This window comes from Sus scrofa, chromosome 17 (genome assembly GCF_054392235.1).
Source record: "Sus scrofa isolate SSC_HxYL_T2T_F1_AM1 chromosome 17, Sscrofa_HxYL_maternal_Yorkshire_Landrace_v2.0, whole genome shotgun sequence".
Taxonomy (NCBI): domain Eukaryota; kingdom Metazoa; phylum Chordata; class Mammalia; order Artiodactyla; family Suidae; genus Sus; species Sus scrofa.
Genome location: NC_139399.1, coordinates 12831655 through 12854246, shown reverse-complemented (window position 1 = coordinate 12854246; position 22592 = coordinate 12831655). Strand labels below are relative to the sequence as shown.

The 22592-nt window shown below is 40.4% G+C and overlaps 1 protein-coding gene and 1 long non-coding RNA gene across 4 annotated transcripts in view; one reads left to right on the top strand and one right to left on the bottom strand.

Annotated features, from left to right (window-relative positions):
- Window positions 1–16669, bottom strand: part of LOC146395137 (uncharacterized) — a 120353-nt gene extending 103684 nt beyond the window's left edge. For 2 of the 3 annotated variants that reach the window (XR_014831882.1, XR_014831880.1), the window contains exons 1-2: window positions 16440–16669; window positions 1842–1948 (exon numbers count right to left, since the gene is read on the bottom strand). This is a non-coding gene — a long non-coding RNA (uncharacterized LOC146395137). The remainder of the gene's footprint in view (window positions 1–1841; window positions 1949–16439) is intronic. The other variant, XR_014831881.1, reaches the window with a different exon arrangement.
- Window positions 16670–16961: 292 nt separating this feature from the next.
- Window positions 16962–22592, top strand: part of ASAH1 (N-acylsphingosine amidohydrolase 1) — a 37814-nt gene continuing 32183 nt past the window's right edge. The window contains exon 1 of the mRNA XM_003134187.7: window positions 16962–17105. Within this exon, the coding sequence (XP_003134235.3) occupies window positions 17028–17105 (78 nt within the window). The 5' untranslated portion in view covers window positions 16962–17027. The remainder of the gene's footprint in view (window positions 17106–22592) is intronic.

The window sequence follows — 22592 nt, the reverse complement described above, 5'->3', positions numbered from 1 at the left end:
CCACCCCGTTCTCATGCATACCCAGGAGTTGGGGGTGTGGTGCTGACAGACCTGCCTTTTAACTACATGGAGTCAAACTAATAAGTACTAAATACACTGACTTTTTCTTTCTTGGGATTGCTCATCTCACTCATATCAAACCCAGAAGTGGGGGAGTTTCACCTTGATTTTACAAAACTAGGGCTTCCACTTTAAGTTGTGTAGCAGACTAGAGACCATGAATGGTACTCCTTTTTAAAAAACAACTAGTACACTGGGAAAATATTTCCAAATATCTTTTAAAAGGCCACTCAGCTGCACAAAAGAAAGGAATCTATAGATATCAAACAAAGGAGAAACTGGAACCCTCAGAGGTAAATGAGCACCATAGCTCACTTTCACCTGAACATTTCTGCCAAATTCTGGAGACTCTGAGCTTTTGCTTTGACAAGTGCCCACGATATGGGAGGTAGGAGCCTGGTCAGCCAGGAGGGAATTTATAACTACAAAGGGCTATGCCTTCAAGGGTAACAGTGAGTGAGAAATAAATCTTATTACACAGAAAGTGGGTGACAAGGAAATTTTTTTTCTTTTGCTTGTCACTGAGTAGAAGAGAAGGAAAAAAATTTTCTCTGAGATGTTAAGCACAAGATGGCTTCTGGTGGAGTTGTGATTCAAAATCACACTACTTTACATTTAGAATGGATAAGCAGGAGTTCCCATCCTGGCACAGTGGAAACGAATCTGACTAGTATTTATGAGGATGCAGGTTCAATCCCTGGCCTCGCTCAGTGGGTTAAGGATCCATTGTTGCCGTGAGTTGTGGTGTAGGTCACAGACACGGCTCAGATCCCACAAGGCTGTAACTGTGGTATAAGCCAGGAGCTACAGCTCCAATTCAACCTCTAGCCTGGGAACTTCCACTTGCCACGGGGGCAGCACTAAGGAAAAAAAAAAAAAAAGCAAAAAGTAAAATGAAACATCTTACTCATGTTAACATTTATAAAATGACTTAGAGGTGTAAGAAGAAATGTTCAGCAAATACATGGGAAGATAATAATGGGTAAGGCTAAGAAAAACTGACTGTATAAAAAATAATATTGCTTAATTAGTAAGAAGATTTGTTTACTATGTTAGACCAAAAGAGCATATAATTGGCAGGAAGAAGGAGATTGGACTTAAACTATTACAAGGTCTTAGATTTGTTCAAAAGGAGAGGGACTTTAGACTCTGTTAAAGAAAATTAAAATACTTAGGGTAACCACAAAAAGAAGAGGCAAAGAGCATATATCATCCAACAAGCAGAGGGGAAATATTTAATCCAAAAGAATGCCACGGGTATGGCCCTAAAAAGACAAATATATATATATGTAAGTAATGAGGTCCTACTATACAGCGCAGGGAACTATATACAAAATCTTGGGATAGAATATGATGGAAGACAGTATGAGAAAAAAATGTATATGTATGTATGACTAAGTCACTATACTATACAGCAGAAACTGGCATACACTGTAAAACAACTGTACTTTAAAAATTGGGAGTTCCCATTGTGGCTCAGCAGTAACAAACCCAACTCATATTCATGAGGATGTGGGTTTGATCCCTGGCTTTACTCAGTGGATTAAAGATCCAGCACTGCCATGAGCTGTGGTGTAGGTCATAAATATGGCTCAGATATGGTGGTGCTGTTGCTATGGCTGTGGCGTTGCAGCAGTTTTGATTCAACACTTAGCCTGGGAAGAGTTCTCTCTCTTGCATCTTCGACTTCTTCTGCCTATTGCCTTTTTGATATTAACATTTAAATACTCAAGTCTCTTCTCTGTTAAGAAAAAAAATCTCTCTTGGATCCTGTTGCTCACCTTAGTCTCTTCTGTTTGTAGCCAAAGTTTTCAAAAGAGTACTACACTGGAAATTCCCAAACACTGATCTGAGGACTAGTATCAGATCACAGGAGACTTTTACGCATCTGGGGTAAAATTGCAAACAAAAGTTAACGTTACCCATGTCTACCCATTTAGCAAGTTTGAGATTATATATGTCAGATTAAGATTACCAGTTGCCTTCCCCTGATAACTGTTGTTTTTATTGATGTTATATTCTTCCTACTTTTTTCTTGAAATATAAGCTTTTTTATGAAATTATAGGACTAGCTGGTATAGTTTTAAAAATATTCCTGCTTGGACAAACCAAAACTCGCTACTCTTGTCTACATAATATAAAAATAATTTGCATTTATTACTGTTCCTTTAAGTTAAAAAGTAGGGAACCCACTTTGTTATATCTATCTCCTAACCTTTCACTCACCCACCAACACTTCCTAATCTGGATATAAACCAGCCACTCTATGAAAAATGCTCCATCCAGGGAGTTCCTGTTGTGGCGCAAAGGAAATGAATCCAATTAGCAACCATGAGGTTGCTCGTTGGATATCTGGCCTTGCTCAGTGGGTTAAGGATCTGGCGTTGCCGTGAGCTGTGGTGTAGGTTGAAGATGTGGCTTGGATCTGGCATTGCTGTGGCTCTGGCATAGGCTGGCAGCTGCTGCTCTGATTAGACCCCTAGCCTGGGAAACTCCATATGCCGCGGGTGTGGCCGTAACAAGGACAAAAAGACAGAAAAAAAAAAGAGAGAGAAATGCTCTATCCAATGTATTCAATGAGCTCTCTAATGCAAAAGACAATTTTCATTTCACTATATCTTTCAGTACTCTAGATAAAACTTTTCACTCTTTCTTTCTTTTTATTTTTTTGGTCTTTTTAGGGCCACACCCATGGCATATGGAGGTTCCCAGGCTAGGGGTCTAATAGGAGCTGGAGATGCCAGCCTACACCAGAGCCACAGCAATGCTAAATCCAAGCTGCGGCTTTGACCTACACCATAGTTCCCAGCAATGCCAGATCCTTAACCCGCTGAGCAAGGCCAGGGACTAAACCCGCAACTTCATGGCTCCTAGTAGGATTCGTTTCCACTGCACCACGGCAGGAACTCCTAAATCTCTCTTTCTTAAAAAAACTCCCTTTTTATGGCTTCGACTATGGTACTACATTCTACTGGTTTTCCAGATACTTCCTGGATCTCCTTTCCTCAGTCTTTTACCAGCTCCTTCTACACGAAACCACACTAGTGTTGGAAATCTTAGATGTGTTTCTGTCTTATTCTTGTCTTGCTCTGTGCTGCCTTCCAAGGTGATCTCATTCTCTCCTGCCTTCTGTGTCTGATGTCTCCACACGGCATTTTATAGGCATTTCATGACAAGTCAGAGACTGAACTCATCGGATTTTTCTCTTCCAAATCTCCTCTCCCTCCATCTCAGCAAGTGGTTTCACCACCCACTCTAATGCTCAAGCCAGAAATTTAAGAGTTGCTCTTGCCTCCTCTCTTTATTGTCAACAGTTAATCTTGATCATTAGGACAGTTACTTATGTTTTAAGCAATTCTCAAATCTATCATCCTATCTCCACTGCCAACACCAGGTCCAGGCTATCACAATTTCTTGCCTCCACCACTGTGATTTCTTCCTACCTGCACTCCTGGTTTTCCTTTTTGCCCTTCTCCAAAATATCCTCTAAACTGCAACCAGATGTGTAGGTTTGTTTGCCACGTCCAGGGCATGTGGAAGTTCCCACGCCAAGGATTAAACTCATGTCACACAGTGACCTAAGTCACTGCAGTAACAATACTAGAATCTTAACCCGCCTCACCGCAAGATAACTACCAGATGGTCATTCAAAACTGCAAATTTAATACTCTCATTTCCCTGCTTAATACCTTTCAGTGATTTCCCATTATCCTGATAATCAAGGCCAGAATTCTCAACCATGGCTTAAAAGGCTCTGCTTAGAAGCTGGATTGCTTCTGACTTCCTCTCTGGAAAGCATTATTGCTTATCACCTGCCCTCACTCATTCCCTCAAAGCAATTCTTCCAAAATACATATATTTTTCCTGCCTCAGTGTTCCTGCTCACTGGATTCCTATGCATGAAATATTCTCTATCAGGCTTGCCTTCACCCATATAACTTCTCAGAGTTAAGCTTCAATTATGTCCTCCTTAGAGAAATCTCCTCTGATCTACATCTTTTCAAATCTATTAAGTTCTTAGATATCCTATACTTTTCCTTGTCCATCCTTTACAGACATAGTTATTTAATTAATTACTTGTTATTTGTTTAAAGTCTGCCTTCCTTAATCTATAAGCTCTATTAAGACAAGCATTTGCATTCCCATCATGGCTCAGTGGTTAACAAACCCGACTGGTGTCCATGAGGACATGGTTTTGATCCCTGGTCTTGCTCAGTGGGTTAAGGATCCGGCATTGCTGTGAGCTTTGATGTAGGTTGCAGATGTGGCTCTGACCTGATGTTGCTGTGGCTGTGGTGTAGGCTGACGGCTACAGCTCTGATTCGACCCCTAGCCTGGGAACCTCCATATGCCACAGCGCAGCCCTAAAATGACAAAAGTCAAAAAAAAAAAAAAAAAGATAAGGCGTCATGTTATGTTGATATTACTGTCCCTGCAATATCCAGCACAATGCCTGACAGAATGATGGTGGATAATAAATATATGATGATTAAAGGACTGATTACATATAGAGCTTAGGATCCTAACTTCTCTAAGTAACAGTGCTTTGTGGGGAATGTATTTAAGTTCTAACTGGGTTTTTACAAGCCTATCCTTCTCTCCTCTTTCCGCAATCACACTTCATTTTCTTCTCCCTCTTTTGCTCTCTGTGGATTCAGTCCCCAGCCTTTCATAGAAAGTCTCCCACCTGTGATGGGCATTGGAAGAAGGACTGGATCAGGGACCTAGCATGAGGAATGTTGGGACTTGGGGTTTTAGCTCAGAATATCTCTGAGATAAGCTTTCTATTTATTCTTCTGTCTCTAAAAGTTTTAGGGATCTTGTTGTTCTCTTAAAGATATAATAAGCACAACCAAACCAACCATGGAGTGCCCTGGTGGTCTACTGGTTAAGGATCAGGTATTGTGACTGCTGCACAGGCTCTGGTTGTTGCTGTGGTGTAGGTTCAGTCCCTGGCCTTGGAACTTCTATATGCTATAGGTGTGGCCAAAAAACCCCCAAACCAACTACAATCCTATACTTAATTTTATCAGAAGCCTGTAGGAAAAGAGCAAATCTATTCCTGAATCTTAATATTGCATTTTAAATAAAGAAATCTAAAAGAGTGGAATCTATGTGTTGTAGGATATGCATATATTCAGCCAAAGTGATTAATCCTATTTACTACCACAAACAGTAGATGAGAGTTCCTACTGTTTCATATCTTTATCAACTCTAGTATTAACTAACTTTTATATATATATATATTTTTTTTTTTTATTTTCTGTCTTTTTGCCATTTTCTTGGGCCACTCCCGTGGCATATGGAGGTTCCCAGGCTAGGGGGTCTAATCAGAGCTATAGCCACCAGCCTATGCCAGAGCCACAGCAACGCGGGATCCAAGCCACATCTGCAACCTACACCACAGCTCATGGCAACACTGGATCTTTTTTTTTTTTTTTTTTTTTTTTCCCCACTGTACAGCAAGGGGGTCAGGTTATCCTTACATGTATACATTACAATTACATTTTTCCCCCACCCTTTCTTCTGTTGCAATATAAGTATCTAGACATACTTCTCAATGCTACTCAGCAGGATCTCCTTGTAAATCTATTCTAAGTTGTGTCTGATAAGCCCAAGCTCCCGATCCCTCCCACTCCCTCCCCCTCCCAACAGGCAGCCACAAGTCTCTTCTCCAAGTCCATGACTTTCTTTTCTGAGGAGATGTTCATTTGTGCTGGATATTAGATTCCAGTTCTAAGTGGTATCATATGGCATTTGTCTTTGTCTTTCTGGCTCATTTCACTCAGGATGAGATTCTCTAGTTCCATCCATGTTGCTGCAAATGGCATTATGTCATTCTTTTTTATGGCTGAGTAGTATTCCATTGTGTATATATACCACCTCTTCCGAATCCAATCATCTGTTGATGGACATTTGGGTCGTTTCCATGTCCTGGCTATTGTGAATAGTGCCACAATGAACATGTGGGTGCATGTGTCTCTTTTAAGTAGAGCTTTGTCGGGATAGATGCCCAAGGGTGGGATTGCGAGGTCATATGGAAGTTCTATGTATAGATTTCTAAGGTATCTCCAAACTGTTCTCCATAGTGGCTGTACCAGTTTACATTCCCACCAACAGTGCAGGAGGGTTCCCTTTTCTCCACAGCCCCTCCAGCACTTGTTATTTGTGGATTTATTAATGATGGCCATTCTGACGGGTGGGAGGTGATATCTCATGGTAGTTTTGATTTGCATTTCTCTTATAATCAGCGATGTTGAGCATTTTTTCATGTGTTTGTTCGCCATCTGTATATCTTCTTTGGAGAAATGTCTGTTCAGGTCTTTTGCCCATTTTTCCATTGATTGATTGGTTTTTTTGCTGTTGGGTTGTATAAGTTGTTTATATATTCTAGAGATTAAGCCCTTGTCAGTTGAATCATTTGAAACTGTTTTCTCCCATTCTGTAAGTTGTCTTTTTGTTTTCTTTTTGGTTTCCTTTGCTGTGCAAAATCTTTTCAGTTTGATGAGGTCCCATGGGTTTATTTTTGCTCTAATTTCTATTGCTTTGGGAGACTGACCTGAGAAAATATTCATGATGTTGATGTCAGAGAGGCAACACTGGATCTTTAACCCACTGAGTAAGGCTAGGGATAGAACCTGAAACCTCATGGTTCGCAGTCGGATTCGTTAACCACTGAGCCACAATGGGAACTCCCTAACTTTTAAATTTGTACCAGTCTTGTAGTTAAAAATGCTATCTCATTGTAGTTTTATTTTGCACTTCCCTGATTGCTAAAGTGGTGGTGTGTTGGGTTTGACTCTCATGAGCCAGTGATATCACACTATGATTGTGTTCAGTGATATTACATTGGTTGTTTGCTTCATCATATGATATTTACTCCATGGAAATCAGCGAAGACTACAAATCAGGGCTTTCTCAGCAGTTGCTAATGATTAAAGTAGACCATTGTTGATAAGGTTGAACATTTTCTCATGTATGTATGGGCTTTTTTAATTCTTTGAATTATTTTATCTTAGTTGGCTTGGGCTGTTATAACAAAGTACCATAGACTGGGTGGCTTATAAACAACAGAGATTTTTTTCTCACAGTTCTAGAGGCTGAAAAGAACAAGATCAAGGTGCTGGCACATGTGCTGTCTGGCCTGGGCCTGTTACCTGGTTCCTAGACCACCATCTTTTTGCAATAACTTTGCATGGTGGAAAGGGAGAGGGATCTCTCTGTGTATCACTTCTTTGTTTGTTTATTTCTTTTTTTATTTTAGGGCTGCTCCTCTGGCATATAGAAGTTCCCAGGTTGGGGTAGAATCAGAGCTATAGCTGCTGACCTACACCACAGCACAGCAACATCAGATCTGAACTGCACCTGTGACATATGCCACAGTTTGTTAACCCACTGAGTCAGGCCAGGGACCAAACCTGCGTCCTCTGAGTTCCCGTTGTAGCTCAGTGGTTAACGAATCCGACTAGGAACCGTGAGGTTGCAGGTTCCGTCCTTGCCCTTGCTCAGTGGGTTAAGGATCTGGCATTGCCAGGAGCTGTGGTGTAGGTTGCAGACACGGCTCGGATCCCGCGTTGCTGTGGCTCTGGCGTAGGCCCGTGGCTACAGCTCCAATTCAATCCCTAGCCTGGGAACCTCCATATGCTTTGGGAGCAGCCCTAGAAAAGGCAAAAAGACAAAAACAAAACAAAACCAAACCAAACCTGCGTCCTCATGGATACTAGTCGAATTCGTTACTGCTAAGTCACGACAGGAACGCCTCTGCATCTCTTTTACAAGGGCAATAATCTTCATAGTGGAGTCCTCATGACCCAATTACCTCCCCAAAGGCCCCACCTACAGATACCATCACACTGGGAATTAGGTCTCAACACATGAATTTTTGGGGGACAGAAGCATTCAATCTATTTCATATCTGTGTTTTTTTTTAATTGGGGGACTATGTATATATTTTAAAATTCATTCACAATTCATATAGTTGTTCTTCATATCTTATAAATACTAATCCTTAACCAGGATTGGTTAGACAAATATCTTCTTCCAGGATGCAGCTTATAGTTTCATTCCCCTATTTGTGTCTTTTGATGAATAAATATCCTTAATTTTAATAGAGTTGAATTTATCACATATTTTGCCTTGAATTAATCCAAGTAACAAATTTGTCTTCTAAATTGACTTCCAAAATTTTTGTAGTTTTTGTCTTTCACACTGATGTTTTTATTCCACTCAGAATTTTCCTGCCTCAATGGTCCTGGATGGGACATGCTCTCTTATGCCTGCCTTCACACATAGACCTGCTCAGAATTCAGGTTAACCATGTCCTCCTTGGAGAAGTCTTCCCTGCCTGACCTACATCTTTCCAAACCAAAAAAGATAACTTTGATAACAAAGTTGATAACACCTGTTAAAAATTGATAACACCTGTTAATCACTTCTCAGATATTCAGTACTTTTCCTGTCAGTCCTTTGTACACATAATTATGGATTCATTATTTATTGTTTGTTAAAGTCTGCTTTCCTTAATTTATAAACTATCGAGACAGGAGTCATACGTTATCATCATATCTGTAATATCCAGCACAATGATAATTTAAATCAATTAATTTCAAAATATAAATGACCCTTGCATTCTGGTATAATCTGAAGGAGTCATGGTTGATTTTATTTTTAATACTTTGTGGGATTTGATTTACTAATATTTTGTTTAGTTTTATATTTGTATTTATGAGTAAAACTAGCCTATAATTATTCTTTTAATATGTTTTGTATATTTTGTCACTTATTTTAGTGTCAAGATTATGCTAACTTTACAAAATGAATGGAGGAGTGTTTCTTTTTTTGTTCTGTTTTTTGAAAGAGTTCATACAAATTTGGAGTTACCTGTTCCTTGAATGTTGGTAGAACTTACTTCTCTGAGCTTATTTTCTTGCTGAAAACATTTAAAACTACTGACAATTTACTGAAATAGTTAAAAGATAATTCAGGATCTTAACTTCTTGAGTTGATTTTTGTAAATTTTTAAATAGAATCATAGTTTCATTTAAATTTTTAAATACTACATAATTTTTCATGAAATTCCTTCTCCACAGCATCTGCAATTTGGGCCATTTTTTCATCCTCAAAATAGTTATCTATGCCTTCTCTTTACTTCTTGATTATTCTCTCCAGAGGTTGTGTCTACTGTACAGGTCCCCTCAAAGAGCCAAACTTTGGCTTTCTTTATCCTGTAAAATGTTTTTGTTTCTTATTTCAGTGTTTTACACTATTTATTCTTTTCTCCCTTCTATTTCCTTTGAATTTGTTTTGATTTTCCCCAAAGCTGTAAGTTGGATATTTAGAATATTTTTCTTTTCTACCATAAGCATACAAGGTAATACATTTAATTATTTTTTATTAAAGTATAGTTGATTTACAATCCTTCAATCTCTGCTATATATCAAAGTGACCCAGTCATACATACATATACATTCTTTTTTTTTTCATACTATCTTCCATCGTATTCTTACCCGAGAGATTGGATATAGTTCCCTGTTTGTACAGTAGGACCTCATTGCCTATCCATTGCAAATATAATAGTTTGCATATACAAGTCCCAAACTCCCTATCCACCCCACTCCCTCCCCTCTCCCCCCTGGCAAACACAAGGGCATGTCTGTGATCTGTTTCTTTTTGTAGATAGGATTATTGGTGCCATATTTTAGATCCCAGATATAAGTCATATCATATGGTATTTGTCTTTCTGACTTCACTTAGTATAAGAATCTCTAGTTCCACCCATGTTTCTACAAATGGCATTATTTTGTCCTTTTTATGGCTAAGTAGTATTCCATTGTATATATGTACCACATCTTAATCCATTCATCTGTCAGTGGACATCTGGGTTGTTTCAATGTCTTGGCCGTTGTGAATAGTGCTGTGATGAACATACGGGTGCATGAGTCTTTTTTAAGGAAAGTTTTGTCTAGATATATGCCCAGGTATAGAATTGCTGGGTCATACGATAGTTCTATATTTAGTTTTCTAAGGTACCTCCATACGGTTTTCCATAGTTGTACCAATTTACAGTCCCATCAACAATGTAGGAGGGTTCCCTTTTCTCTACATCCTCTCCAGTATTTGTTATTTGCTGACTTGTTAATGATGGCCATTCTGACTGGTGCAAGGTGGTGCCTCATTGTAGTTTTGATTTGCATTTCTCTAATAATTAGTGATGTTGAGCATTTTTTCATGTGCCTGCTGGCCATCTGTATGTCTTCTTTGGAGAAATGTCTATTTAGGTCTTTTGACCATTTTTGATTATTATTATTTTTTTTGGTTGAGTTGTATGAGTTGTTTATATTTTGGAGATTAGGATCTTGCTGTTTGCATTGTTCGCAAAGATTTTCTCCCATTTTGTAGGTTGTCTTTTTGTTTTTTAAAAAATTGTTCTTTTCAGAGTTCCCGTCATGGCTCAGTGGTTAATGAATCCGAATAAGAACCATGAGGTTGCGGGTTCGATCCCTGGCCTTGCTCAGTGGGTTAAGGATCTGGCAATGCCATGAGCTGTGGTGTAGCTCACAGACATGGCTCGGATCCCGCATTGCTGTGGCTGTGGTGTAGGCCATCAGCTATAGCCCTGATTCAACCCCTAGCCTGGGAACCTCCATATGCTGTGGGAGTGGCCCAAGAAATGGCAAAAATACAAAATAAATAAATAAATAAAATAAAATAAAATAAAATAAAAATGGTTCTTTTGCTCTGAAAATTTTTTGGTTTAATTAATTTATTAAATTTATAGTTACTGCTTTTTCTACTTCCCTAATGTTTGATATATAGCATTTTAATTATAAAAAAGTGTGTGTTTAAACATTTTCCCAAATGTATAGAATTTTAAATTTATCTTTTAAAACCCTCCAAATGTACTTGAACTTTCTATCTCCCCTTAGCTCTGGGTTAATTTCTGTAACATAAATTCCAAGATGGAGCACTTTTTGTATTTTTGATGGTTTTCTCTAAATAGTATATATTGCTTCTATGGTAAGTATATTGGTGAACGGTAAAGACATTAGATCTCTTTTTTAAAATTATTATTATTTTGTCATTTTAGGGCCATACCTGTGGCATATGAAAGTTCCCAGGCTAGGAATTGAATCAGAGATGCAGTCTTTGGCCTGCACCACAGCCACAATACCAGATCCAAGCTGCATCTGCTACCTATGCTGCAGCTTGTGGCAATGCTGGATCCATAATCCACTGAGTGAGGCCAGGGATCAAATCTGCATCCTCATGTATGCTAGTTGGGTCCTTAACCTGCTGAGCCACAAGGGGAACTCCAAAGTTAGATCTCTTTTATAAACGCCAAAGGAGGCAACTCTAGGTGGATAAGAGTTAATCATTCACGAAGTATCATTAACTTTATATTTTTTGTTGTGGTTTCTAAATAATTTATTGCATTTTGCAGAATATGATTTTTGTTGTTCATTTTATATTTTTTGAAGCTAACCTCATTGCTAAACATGAAGTCAATTTTTGTATGTGTTCATGGACCTGAAATATGAGTCCTCTGTATGAGAACTGATCTTTACATCTTTTAGGTCACATTTCATGATTATGCTATTCAATTCTCTGAGTTCATCTACCTAATTTGGTAATTATTGAGAGAGGTATGCTGTGGTCTATATGCCAGTTTCTCCTTGTAGTTTTCAATTTTTGTGTATATATTACAATCAGAGGTAGTGTGATTTCTTAATGATAAATTTAATTAATTGATTGATTTTTTTTTTAGGGCCACACCTGCAGTATATGGAAGATTTAATTTTCTTGCAGTTAGTGTTTTATTTTAAACCTAATAAATTATTTGCTTCTCAGTACCTTATTTTATAGCTATTGAGTTCATAGAATAAAAAAATTATCAGGAGTTCCCATCATGGCTCAGCAGTAACTAATCCAACTAGCATCCATGAAGACATGGATTGGATCCTTGGCCTCGCTCAGTGGGTTAAATATTGACCAAAAATTTTCTAAAGAGTTACCAGCACACCACTGGGGCCATGGCCCAGGCCTGCTACAGCTTCCCAGGGGTTCAGAAATCTCTAAGGAGGGAAAAGAATGGATAGCAGGGGTCTGGGATGTTGGACAAAGAAAAAGATTCAAGAAAGGTAAAGCAGCCAAGGTTTTTGGATTTGGATGCCAGACCTTCCTTTATCTTTCACCATTTTTGAGATTCGGTGGATTATTTGTGACCTGGTTCTGAGAATTAAACCATGGGTAGTACTGACCAAAAAAAAAAATTAAAAAGACATAAGAATTTAGGAAAGTCAATGAGTGGAAAAAAGATGTTCTAAAAAAAGCATTATAGCCAAGTTATAATGCATTATGCATAATGTATTAGCTAGTTGTGTGTGCTCTACAAACACCATTTTTGAAAAATTGATAAAAGGAGAGCCAATCAAAGTTTTGGGAATAGGATTTGAAAGAGTTGTTAAGAGAGAAATAAAGTGCATGAGAACTACAGGTTTGCTACATAGTTTAAGGGCCCAGGCATCAGTCCCTCCCATCAGGAAGCCTACAGCAAGCCCCCTAACAACTTCAGCCACAAGGGGAGCAGACACCAGAGGTAAGAGAGGCTACAACTCTATTATCTGTAAAAAGGTCGCCACACCAAAAACCTATACAAATGAAAAGACAGAGAACTATAACTCAGATTGAAGGAGAAAGGAAAAACCCCAGAAAATCAGCTAAGTGATCAGGAGATTCTCAGTGTCCAGGAGAAAGACTTTAGACTGTTGATGCTGAAGATGATGCAAGACATTGGAAATAAACTGGAGGCAAAGATGGATAACTTATAGGAAACACTGAGCAAAGAGATACAAGATATAAAACTTAAGAAGAGATGTAAAATACGATCACTGAAATAAAAAATTCATTAGAAGCAGCTAACAGCAGAATACAGGAGGCAGAAGAATGAACAAGCAAGGTGGAGGACAGATTAGTGGAAATCATGGATACAGAACAGAAAAGAGAAAAAAGATCGAAAACAAATGAAGAGAGTCTCAGAGAACTCTGGGACAACGTGAAACGCACCAACATCCGTATTATAGGGGTGCCAGAAGGAGAAGAGAGAGAGAAAGGGACAGAAAAAATATTCAAAGAGATAATAGCCAAAAACTCCCCTAACATGGGAAAGGAATCACTCACTCAAATCCAGGAAGCACAACGAGTACCATACAAAATAAACCCAAGGAGGAATACACCAAGACACATATTAATCAAATTGACCAAAACAAAGACAAAGAGAAAATACTGAAAGCAGCTAGGGAAAAGAAACACATAACATACGAGGTAACCCCAATAAGGTTATCGGCAGATTTTTCAGCAGAAACTCTGCAGGCCAGAAGGGAGTGGCATGATATACTTAACGTGATGAAAGGAAAAAACCTCCAACTAAGATTACTTTACCCAGCAAGGCTCTCATTCAGATTGGAAGGAGAAATCAAAAGCTTCACAGAGAAGCAAAAGCTGAGAGAATTCAGCAACACTAAACCAGCCTTACAACAAATACTAAAGGAACTTATCTATACAGAAAAGAAAAGGCCACAACAGGAAACAAAAATACCACAAATGACAAAGCTCACCAGTAAATGTATATATACAGTAAAGATATGAAATCATCCACTCACAATCATGCCACCAAAATCAGAAAGCGTGAGAAGAGGAGGGTACCAATGCAGAACAGTGGAGATGCACTTGCAAGTAAGAGACCAACAACTTAAAACAATCTCGTGTATATATAGACTCTTATATCAAAACCTCAGAATAACTGCAAACCAAAAATCTACAATTGATACACAAACAAATAAGAAAAAACAACTCAAATATAACATTAAAGATAGTCAAAAAACCACAAGAGGAGAGAAAAAGAGAAGGAGGGAAGCAAAAAGAGCAACCAAAACAAATCCAAAGCAATTAATAAAATGGCAATAACAAACTAAACACCCCAACCAAAAGACAAAGACTGGCTGAATGGATACAAAAACAAGGCCCATATATATGCTGTCTTCAAGAGACCCACTTCACTCCTAGGGACACAAACAAATTGAAAGTGAGAAGATGGAAGAAAATATTCCATGCAAATGGGAATCAAAAGAAAGCTGGAGTAGCAATACTCAGACAAAATAGACTTTAAAATGAAGAATATTTTAAGGGACAAGGAAGGTCACTACCTAATGATCAAAGGATCAATCCAAGCAGAAGATATAACAATCTTAAATATCTACACACCCAGCATAGGTTCACCACAATATATGAGGCAATTGCTAACAACCTTAAAAGGACAAATCAACAATAACAGAAAAGAAAAGAAATTTGTTTGGTGACATGTTTAAAGTGCTCTCAATAGTATTTAAGATAAATGATCTTCAAGGATGTGGAAAAAAGGGAAGTCTTGTACGCTACTGGTGGGAATGTAAATACAGAAATACATACATACATACAGTGGAACACTACTCAAGTCACAAAAAAAATGGAATTTTGCTGTTTACAGCAACATGGATGGACTTGGAGGGCATGATGCTAACTGAAATAAGACAGAGAAAGATAAATATTATATGATATCATGTATGTAATCTAAAAAACAAACTAGTGAATGAAACAAAAAGGAAGAGACTTGCTGGTGTAGAGAACAAACTAGTGGTTACTCATAGGGAGATGGGGGGCAGGCTAGGGCAAAAATGGGATTTTATGAAATCGTGTGTGAAACTTTTGAAAACTGTAAAGCACTACAGAATTTAAAGAATCTTTCATTCAATTAAAAAAATCTAGAGTTTCTGTTGTGGGTTAAGAACCCCAATAGTATCCATGAGAATGTGGGTTCAATCCCTGGCCTCGCTCAGTGGGTTAAAGTTCTGGTAATGCCACAAGCTGCGGCGGCATAGGTGGCAGATGTGGCTCAGCTCTGGTGTTGCCTCGACCATGGTGTAGGCCAGCAGCTGCAGCTCCCTTTCGACTCTTAGCTCCAGGAACTTCCATAGGTGGTGGGTGCAGATCTATAAATAAAAAAATTTAAAAAATGCCCCCCCAAAGATGAATGATCTTCAAACCAAGTAGCTATTTATATAAAAGATGAGAACCCTCTTTTTCTTTCTTTTTATTTTCCAAAATAATTCAACCCATTTACACATTTGCAGAGAGTGAAGCCCAGGTCTATACAATGGCTCCTTAAATGCCATATAAATCTGCTCTATCCACCCCCTTACCTCTCAGACTTCACCTTCTTTATCTCCCCTTTATTTCCACCTACACCGATTTCCTTACTGTAGCCAAACATGGTAGGTGCATTCTCAGTGTTAACTTTTTGTGCCAGCTCTTCCCTCTGCCTGAAATATTTCCTAGGAATTCACAAAACTAACTTCCTCAATTTCTGCTCACACATCACTTTCTCAATAATGCTTCTCCTTTCCATGTCAAAATTGTAACTCTTCCTGCTCGTGGTCTCCCTTACTACGCTTTTTCTCTATAACATTTATTACCCTCTAACATCCTACATACATTTTCTCAGGTATGATGTTTATTGTCCATTTCTCATCTAGAATTTAAGCCTCATGAGGGGAGAACTGTCTGTTTTGTTCCTGCCTTTTCCTAGTGTCTGAAGAAATGACACATTATACATGGACAGTGAATTTTTTTAAATTAAGTAACATCTTATGATCTGCTTGCTCACTGCTGAATCGGGAACCACTTTAATCATGTGATGTATTTCAAATGTTAAACTTCCTCCTCAGAGAGAGGAAACCTGTCATTTACTAAAAAACAAAAATAAAAACTCTCAAATATCAAAATTCTTAATTCCAAATCTCCAACAAAAAGATTAATTTTTCTAACGAAGTAATAAAAATGGGTAAAATTTCAATTTCACGCACACAGGGGAAAAAAGAAATATATGACGATTTTAATGACAGTATTCTGAGTTTTACTGAAGCATTAAAAAAAAATTCTAATTGGATGTCAAAGAGGTTCAACCAAAAGAGTGGAACCCAGAGGGTAAACTTTCCTGTTGGACTTTTAAGAAAATCCAAACACTTTGTTTTTCAGGTGCAGGCCCAGGGGACACTGAATACTACCCTCCTCCCAAGGTCGCCTTGGCTCTGCCAGCCTAAAGCCTTTCACGAGTTAGGTGAAAACGCAGAGCTGCTGAATACCTGCAGTGAAGGAAGGTTCGCGCTTCTACCTGAACATTTCACATGTTGTATACAGGCAGGTAACTAAAACCTAAATTCTGCGGCTTGTCTGCTTATCTGTGTAAGCCTAGATGAATAATTCACAGCCTAGGGTATCCGTGAGGGTTAGTTATCCCCCCCACTCCTGGCCCCTGACACATGCTTGGTGACCCCATGGTCACTAACCTGACTCACTTCGGCCCCGCTCTCCTCTGAGCACAAAGACGGGTCGCGTGCTACGCCGCGTTTTGAGACTCTCCTGAGTTGGACCCTTTCTGTGGCCACCTGATACCGAGCGGCCCGACTGTAGACCTCGCCCTGGACCGTTTGGGGACGCTGCAAGGCATCGCCTGGCCGGGCCACAGACTCGGAGATGGGGGCGGCCCCTCGGCTGCCAGATCCAGGGAAAAAGTTCCTCAGCTAAACCCGCCGGGGCGGGGCCGGGGCTCGGGGCCGGCGCAACCACTGCCCGCGAAGCGGAGGGGGAGAGGGGGAGACGCGACAACACTACGGTCCTAACATGAGCGCTGAACGCCATCCTGTGGGTTGGTGTGTCCTCTTGGACGGCTCCTTCGTCCTGCTGCACCCCCAGAAAGCCTGGTCTTCTCCTTGCTGTCCCACCTCCTGGGCGCCCGTCTCCCCCCATCCGTCCTCCTATAGTGCGGTCCGGCTCTCGGGTCACGCGGCGGCGGGGGCGTGGCATGTTCCGACCTCAGGTGCTGCCTCCCGCGGCTTCAGCTGGCGTTTTTTGCAGCGGTGTTGGCTACTGGAACCATGCAGGGCAGGAGTCGCCTAACCCTGGTCCTCCTGAGCGTTGCCATCGCCTGCGCGGTGGCGCAGTACGTGCCACCGGTGAGTGAGCTGGAACCGAGGGTTCGGAGAGCGTCCTGCAAGAGCATGGGTGGGGTCGGGTGGGGTGAGGTGGGGCGTAGGTGCTGGGCTGGCTGGGCAAGCGGGGCATGAGGGACACCTGATCCTGGCAGCTTCTTTACCCAGGTGGATGTATTGCTGGGCAGGGATGTGGGTGCGGACCGGGCTGACAAACCTCACCCCAAATTGATTCGGTACAAGCACGAACAAGGAAATCTTTACGGGAAATCCTGATTTCTGCGGGAAGGTGATTGTGATTTGCACATTTGAGTGATTGCACTTGTTCTAAGAGTGCCGGACTAGCGCATCCAGAACTGCAGGCGAAAGTTCCAGTTGACTTGTGTACACAGTTAAGTGACAAACTGCTTGAAGACTTTGGCACGAGGTGCTGAAGTAGCAGCTAAGGATTCCGAGGGCCCTGGAAAAGGGCTTGGCGTCCCCGTCAGGGCAGCGGAGTAGCCGAGGCCGCCCCCATGTGGCTGCCTTGGCCTTCACCTTCCCATGGTCCTGTGAATACCCGTCCTGTGACTCTCCTTCGGAGAAGTAGCAGGAACACAGAGCTGATACTTGCGAAAGACGATGAGGGACCAGTTTCACTCTTATTTTACTTGGAGGAAGTAGACTCAGAAAATGGCTAGCTAGAGGTCACACTATTGTTTTCTTAAGCATGCTTGAAATCAAGCCTCTGGTCACCCAGTTTGGTGCTCTTGCATAATTCTCTCTTTTTTTGGGGGGGGGGCTTTTTTTAGGGTCCCACTCGCTGCATATGGAGGTTCCCAAGCTAGGGGTGGAATAGGGGCTGTAGCCGCTGGCCTACACCACAGCGACAGCAAGGCTAGAGGCCAGCCGTATCTGCAACCTACACCACAGCTCACAGCAAGGCGGACTGGCTTTTATTTTGACCTTATGACCTTTCAACTTTTGTCATTACAGTGTTCTTTCTTATATGTGTGTGTTTTTGTTTTGTTTGTTTTAACATCTTCACCTCGGGATCCTTAATCCACTGAGTAAGGCCAGGGATCGAACCTGCGTCCTCATGGATACTAGTACTAGTCAGGTTCGTTTCCGCTGAGCGACAGTGAGAACTCCCATAATTCTCTTCATTAAAAGCAATAAGAGTGCATTTTTCTTTACCAACAAATCAGTTAACTAGGAACTTGGGTGCATGTGACCTAAGCCTAGATGAGGATAATCTTGAGTAGCTCAGGTAGGCTATTGACATTGGGAGCTAGATGTGCATTTTATTCTTTTATTTCTCTAAGGCGAAATACTTTAATAATAAAATCGTGGTGAGATACTATTCAGCCATTCAAAATCGATATAAGGTAAAGCAGATTTAAGCAGAATACAAAATAGTATGCACAGTAATTTCAATACGAGAAAAATACACAGTTTATGCATGTGGGCAAGGAATTAATTTGCTTTAAAATGGTTGGGATTGGAGTTCCCGTCGTGGCGCAGTGGTTGACGAATCCGACTAGGAACCATGAGGTTGCGGGTTCGGTCCCTGCCCTTGCTCAGTGGGTTAACGATCCGGCGTTGCCGTGAGCTGTGCTGTAGGTTGCAGACGCGGCTCGGATCCTGCGTTGCTGTGGCTCTGGCGTAGGCCGGGGACTGCAGCTCCGATTCGACCCCTAGTCTGGGAACCTCCTTATGCCGCGGGAGTGGTCCAAAGAAATAGCAAAAAAGACAAAAAAATAAATAAATAAAATAAATAAAATAGTTGGGATTATAGAAGTTTTTAAAGAATTTTATGCTTTGATATTATCAGTGATTTTCTGCTAAAGACCCCAGGAAACACACCTGTAGTTGAGTAAATATGGTTTATTATTTTTGGCAGTGAAGGAGAATGCACGACACCATCAATTGTGGGACCTCTCAGTGAAAAGGTTATGGTGCAGTGGGTTAAGGATTTGGTGTTTCTACAGTTGTTGCTCAGAGTCTTTTCTTGGCTTGGGAACTTCCATGTGCTGCAGGTGTGGCCAAAAAGGGGGGATTAGGAAAAACGTATTTTATAACTTAGACTTTGGTTATGTGCTTTAAGAGTAGGTATAAAGAATGGGGTTTGCTCTAGATCGAATGCTTTTAGGAAGTGGGGCAACACAGGGTAAATAAGAAACAGTCATCTATTTGTTTAGCAGGAGAAGAGGGTGTTTGGTACTTCGTGGGTTGCAGTATGCTTGTTTTTATTTGTGCTTAGACAGAATCATGAAGTGGACTTGCTTTGTCTCATTTGATCATGTTTCGGGTTAACCTTAAGTGAGGTGGATATTCTGTGAGGTTGGTTATGTCCAACAGGAGATGGTTTTAAGTGTCAGACCGGCATGAAGTAATACTGAGAGTTAGTTGTGGACCTCAGAGCAGTTTCAGACATCAGGGTCTGCTTTTTTTTTTTTTTTTTTTTTTCTTCTTAATATTTTTTCAATCAGATGTACTTTAAAAGGTATTTTTAGAACAAGAAGAATCAGCCCTTCCATGAATTTAATTGTTTTTATCTGGAACTGTGGTTGTCGAAGTCTAGTCAGGCCACTGGTGTCAGTTTGGGAAGCTGTTTCACAAGTCTTTAGTGAAATGAGAAAAAATGAGGGTGTAAAACTAAATTAATTTAGAATGTCATTTTTTATTTTGCCTTTATGACCTTCCAATTTTTGTCATTACAGTGTTCTTTCTTATATGTGTGTGTTTTTGTTTGTTTGTTTTAACATCTTCACCTTGGAGAACAAAATTGGGATTATCCTGTTCTGGGCCCCCTCTTAATTTTTTAATTGATCTTGAAATTCTGGGAGCTGCTGGTTGAAAGGATTAGGGGAACGTCACAGAAGTTGTGACCTCATCCATTGACAAGAATAGCAGTTTTTTGTTTTTAATTTACCATGATAAACTGTAGCCACATAGTGATAAGAGATATATCAAAACTACTTTAGGTTATGAGGCCTAGCTTTAAATTACAAACAAGAATCACTGGATTTGGAATATGTGTAGGTTTTTCCTTTTTGAGTCTTTTCAGTATATGGCATATTTCTTGAGTCGTTTTTGATTCTACTAAGAGAACTATTAAGAGATGGTGGTGACAAGTTCTTCCACTACTGGGTATGCATCCAGAGAAAACCTATACACTAATTTGAGAAGATATCTGCACCCTCATATTCAATGCAGTATTATTTATAATAGCCAAGATATGGAAATAGCCTAATTGCCTGTTAATAGATGAATGAATAAAGAAGATGTGAGACACACACATACACGCACATGCATGCATGCACACAGAAATACTGCTGAGCTGTAAAAAAGATGAAATCTTGCCACAGGCAACAACATGCATGGATCTTGAAGGTATTATGTTAGGTGAAATAAGTCAGATGAAGAAAGGCAAATACCATACGATTTACTCAAATGTGGAATATAAAAAGCAAACAAAATACATCAACAAACCAAACATATATATGGAGAACAGAGTAGTGGTTATGGGGGGGTGGGGCAGGGGGAAGGTGAAACGGATAAAGGGGAATCACCTGTGTTGTGATGGACAGAAACTAAATTTTTGGTGGTGAGCACTCTGTAATGCATATAGAAGTAGGAATATAATGTTAGATGAAACTTACCTAATGTTACAAACCAATATTATCTCAATACAATTTTTTAAAAAATATTTTAAAAAGAGAGTTGGTGGTGACAGGAGTGGTGCAAGGAAAGTCTAGAGAAGAGATGGAGAGGACATCATTGGGGCTCTGTAAACCTTGTCCTATCTTTATCCTTACCTGGAGTTTATCTTAAAAACAATGGGAATCCATCAAATGGTTTTAAACAAGATAAGATACATTTTTTTCACTCAAAAGATTAGTTTGGGTTGGAAGAGAGCAAGGGTAGACATGAGGAGACTCGTCAGGGGAGAAAACAAGGTGACTTACAGAAGGGTGGCGCCAATGGAGAAGGAAAGAAATGAATGGTTCCAGGGAAAATTTGGAGGTAGAATGGGCAGAAGGAAGGATGGATGAGGATGAAGAATAGGCACCTTTCTGAAGTGCTCAGCCAGGAGAATGGTGGTGTCACTGCCAGAGAACAGGGGAAGCATGAAGATCGTTTTCATTTGGTTATGTCAAGTTTCAAGTGGCCGGAAGATATCCGGCAGGCTTTTAGAACTGGGCTCAGAAGAGGATATTGGGAGTTGTAGGCATAGTATTTGAAGCCCATTGGAGCCAGTGAACATGGAGCAGACAGAAGGAAAGAGGCCTAGCCAAAGGCTCAGGGGCCTGTTAACCTGTAGTCAGGTGGAGAAGAGCTGGCAAAGTTAAAGCAGCAGCCAGACTGGAGAGTGAGTGTTACAGAAATGCACAGGAGAAAGTGGGACAGGTCACCCTTAAGTTGAATCCATTGAGATGTCTGGTGTCTGTCGTGCTTGGCACCTAGTGGTAATTGGTCACTTTGGCCAGAGCAGCATTGGGAGAAAATAGATTGTAGTAGCCTACAGAGTAATCTCAGAGGAGTACATATGTTGTTGTGCCAAAGCAACATGGGATCGGAGCCTTGTCTGCGACGTACACCACCACAGCTCACAGCAACACCAGATCGTTAATCTACTGAGCAAGGCCAGGAATCGAACGCACATCCTCCTGGATACTAATCGGGTTCTTAACCCCCTGAGCCACTGTGGGAACTCCAGAATCTTTAAATAACAAATGCTCTCACTGTAATTCTATTTCAAGTCTATGCATAGATTTTTTTTTTTTCTTTTGTCTTTTTAGGGTTGCACCCTCAGCATATGGAAAGTCCCAGGCTAGGGGTCGAATCGAAGCTACCACTGCCGGCCTATAACACAGCAACAGCAACATGGAATCTGAGCTGCATCTGCAACCTACACCATAGCTCATGGCAACACCAGATGCTTAACCCACTGAGCGAGGCCAGGGATCGAACCCTCTTCCTCATGGATACTAGTCAGGTTCATTACCACTGAACCACAATGGGAACTCCAATATGCATAGATTTTGAAGTTGTCTTTCCTTGTAGAAAGTCTCCTGAAAGTGAGAATGTTGCTGACTCCTTATGGTAACCATAAGTTTGTTTTCTCTATGAGTCTGTTTCTGTTTGTTTATTTATTTATTTTGCTTTTTAGGGCGGTACCTGCGGCATACGGAGTTTTCCAGGCTAGGGGTCAAATCAGAGCTACAACTGCTGGCTTATGCCACAGCCACAGCAACACAGGATCCAAGCCATGTCTGCAGTCTACACCACAGCTCATAGCAACAACAGATCCTTAACCCACTGAGTGAGGCCAGGGATTGAACCTGCAACCTCATGATTCCTAGTCGGATTTGTTTCCACTGTGCCACGATGGGAACACCTGTTTCTGCTTTATAAATAGATTCATTTGTATTATTTTTCAGATTCCACATATAAGTGATATCATATAATATTTGTCTTTATCTGACTTACTGTGACAATCTCTAGGTACATATATGTTGTTGCAAT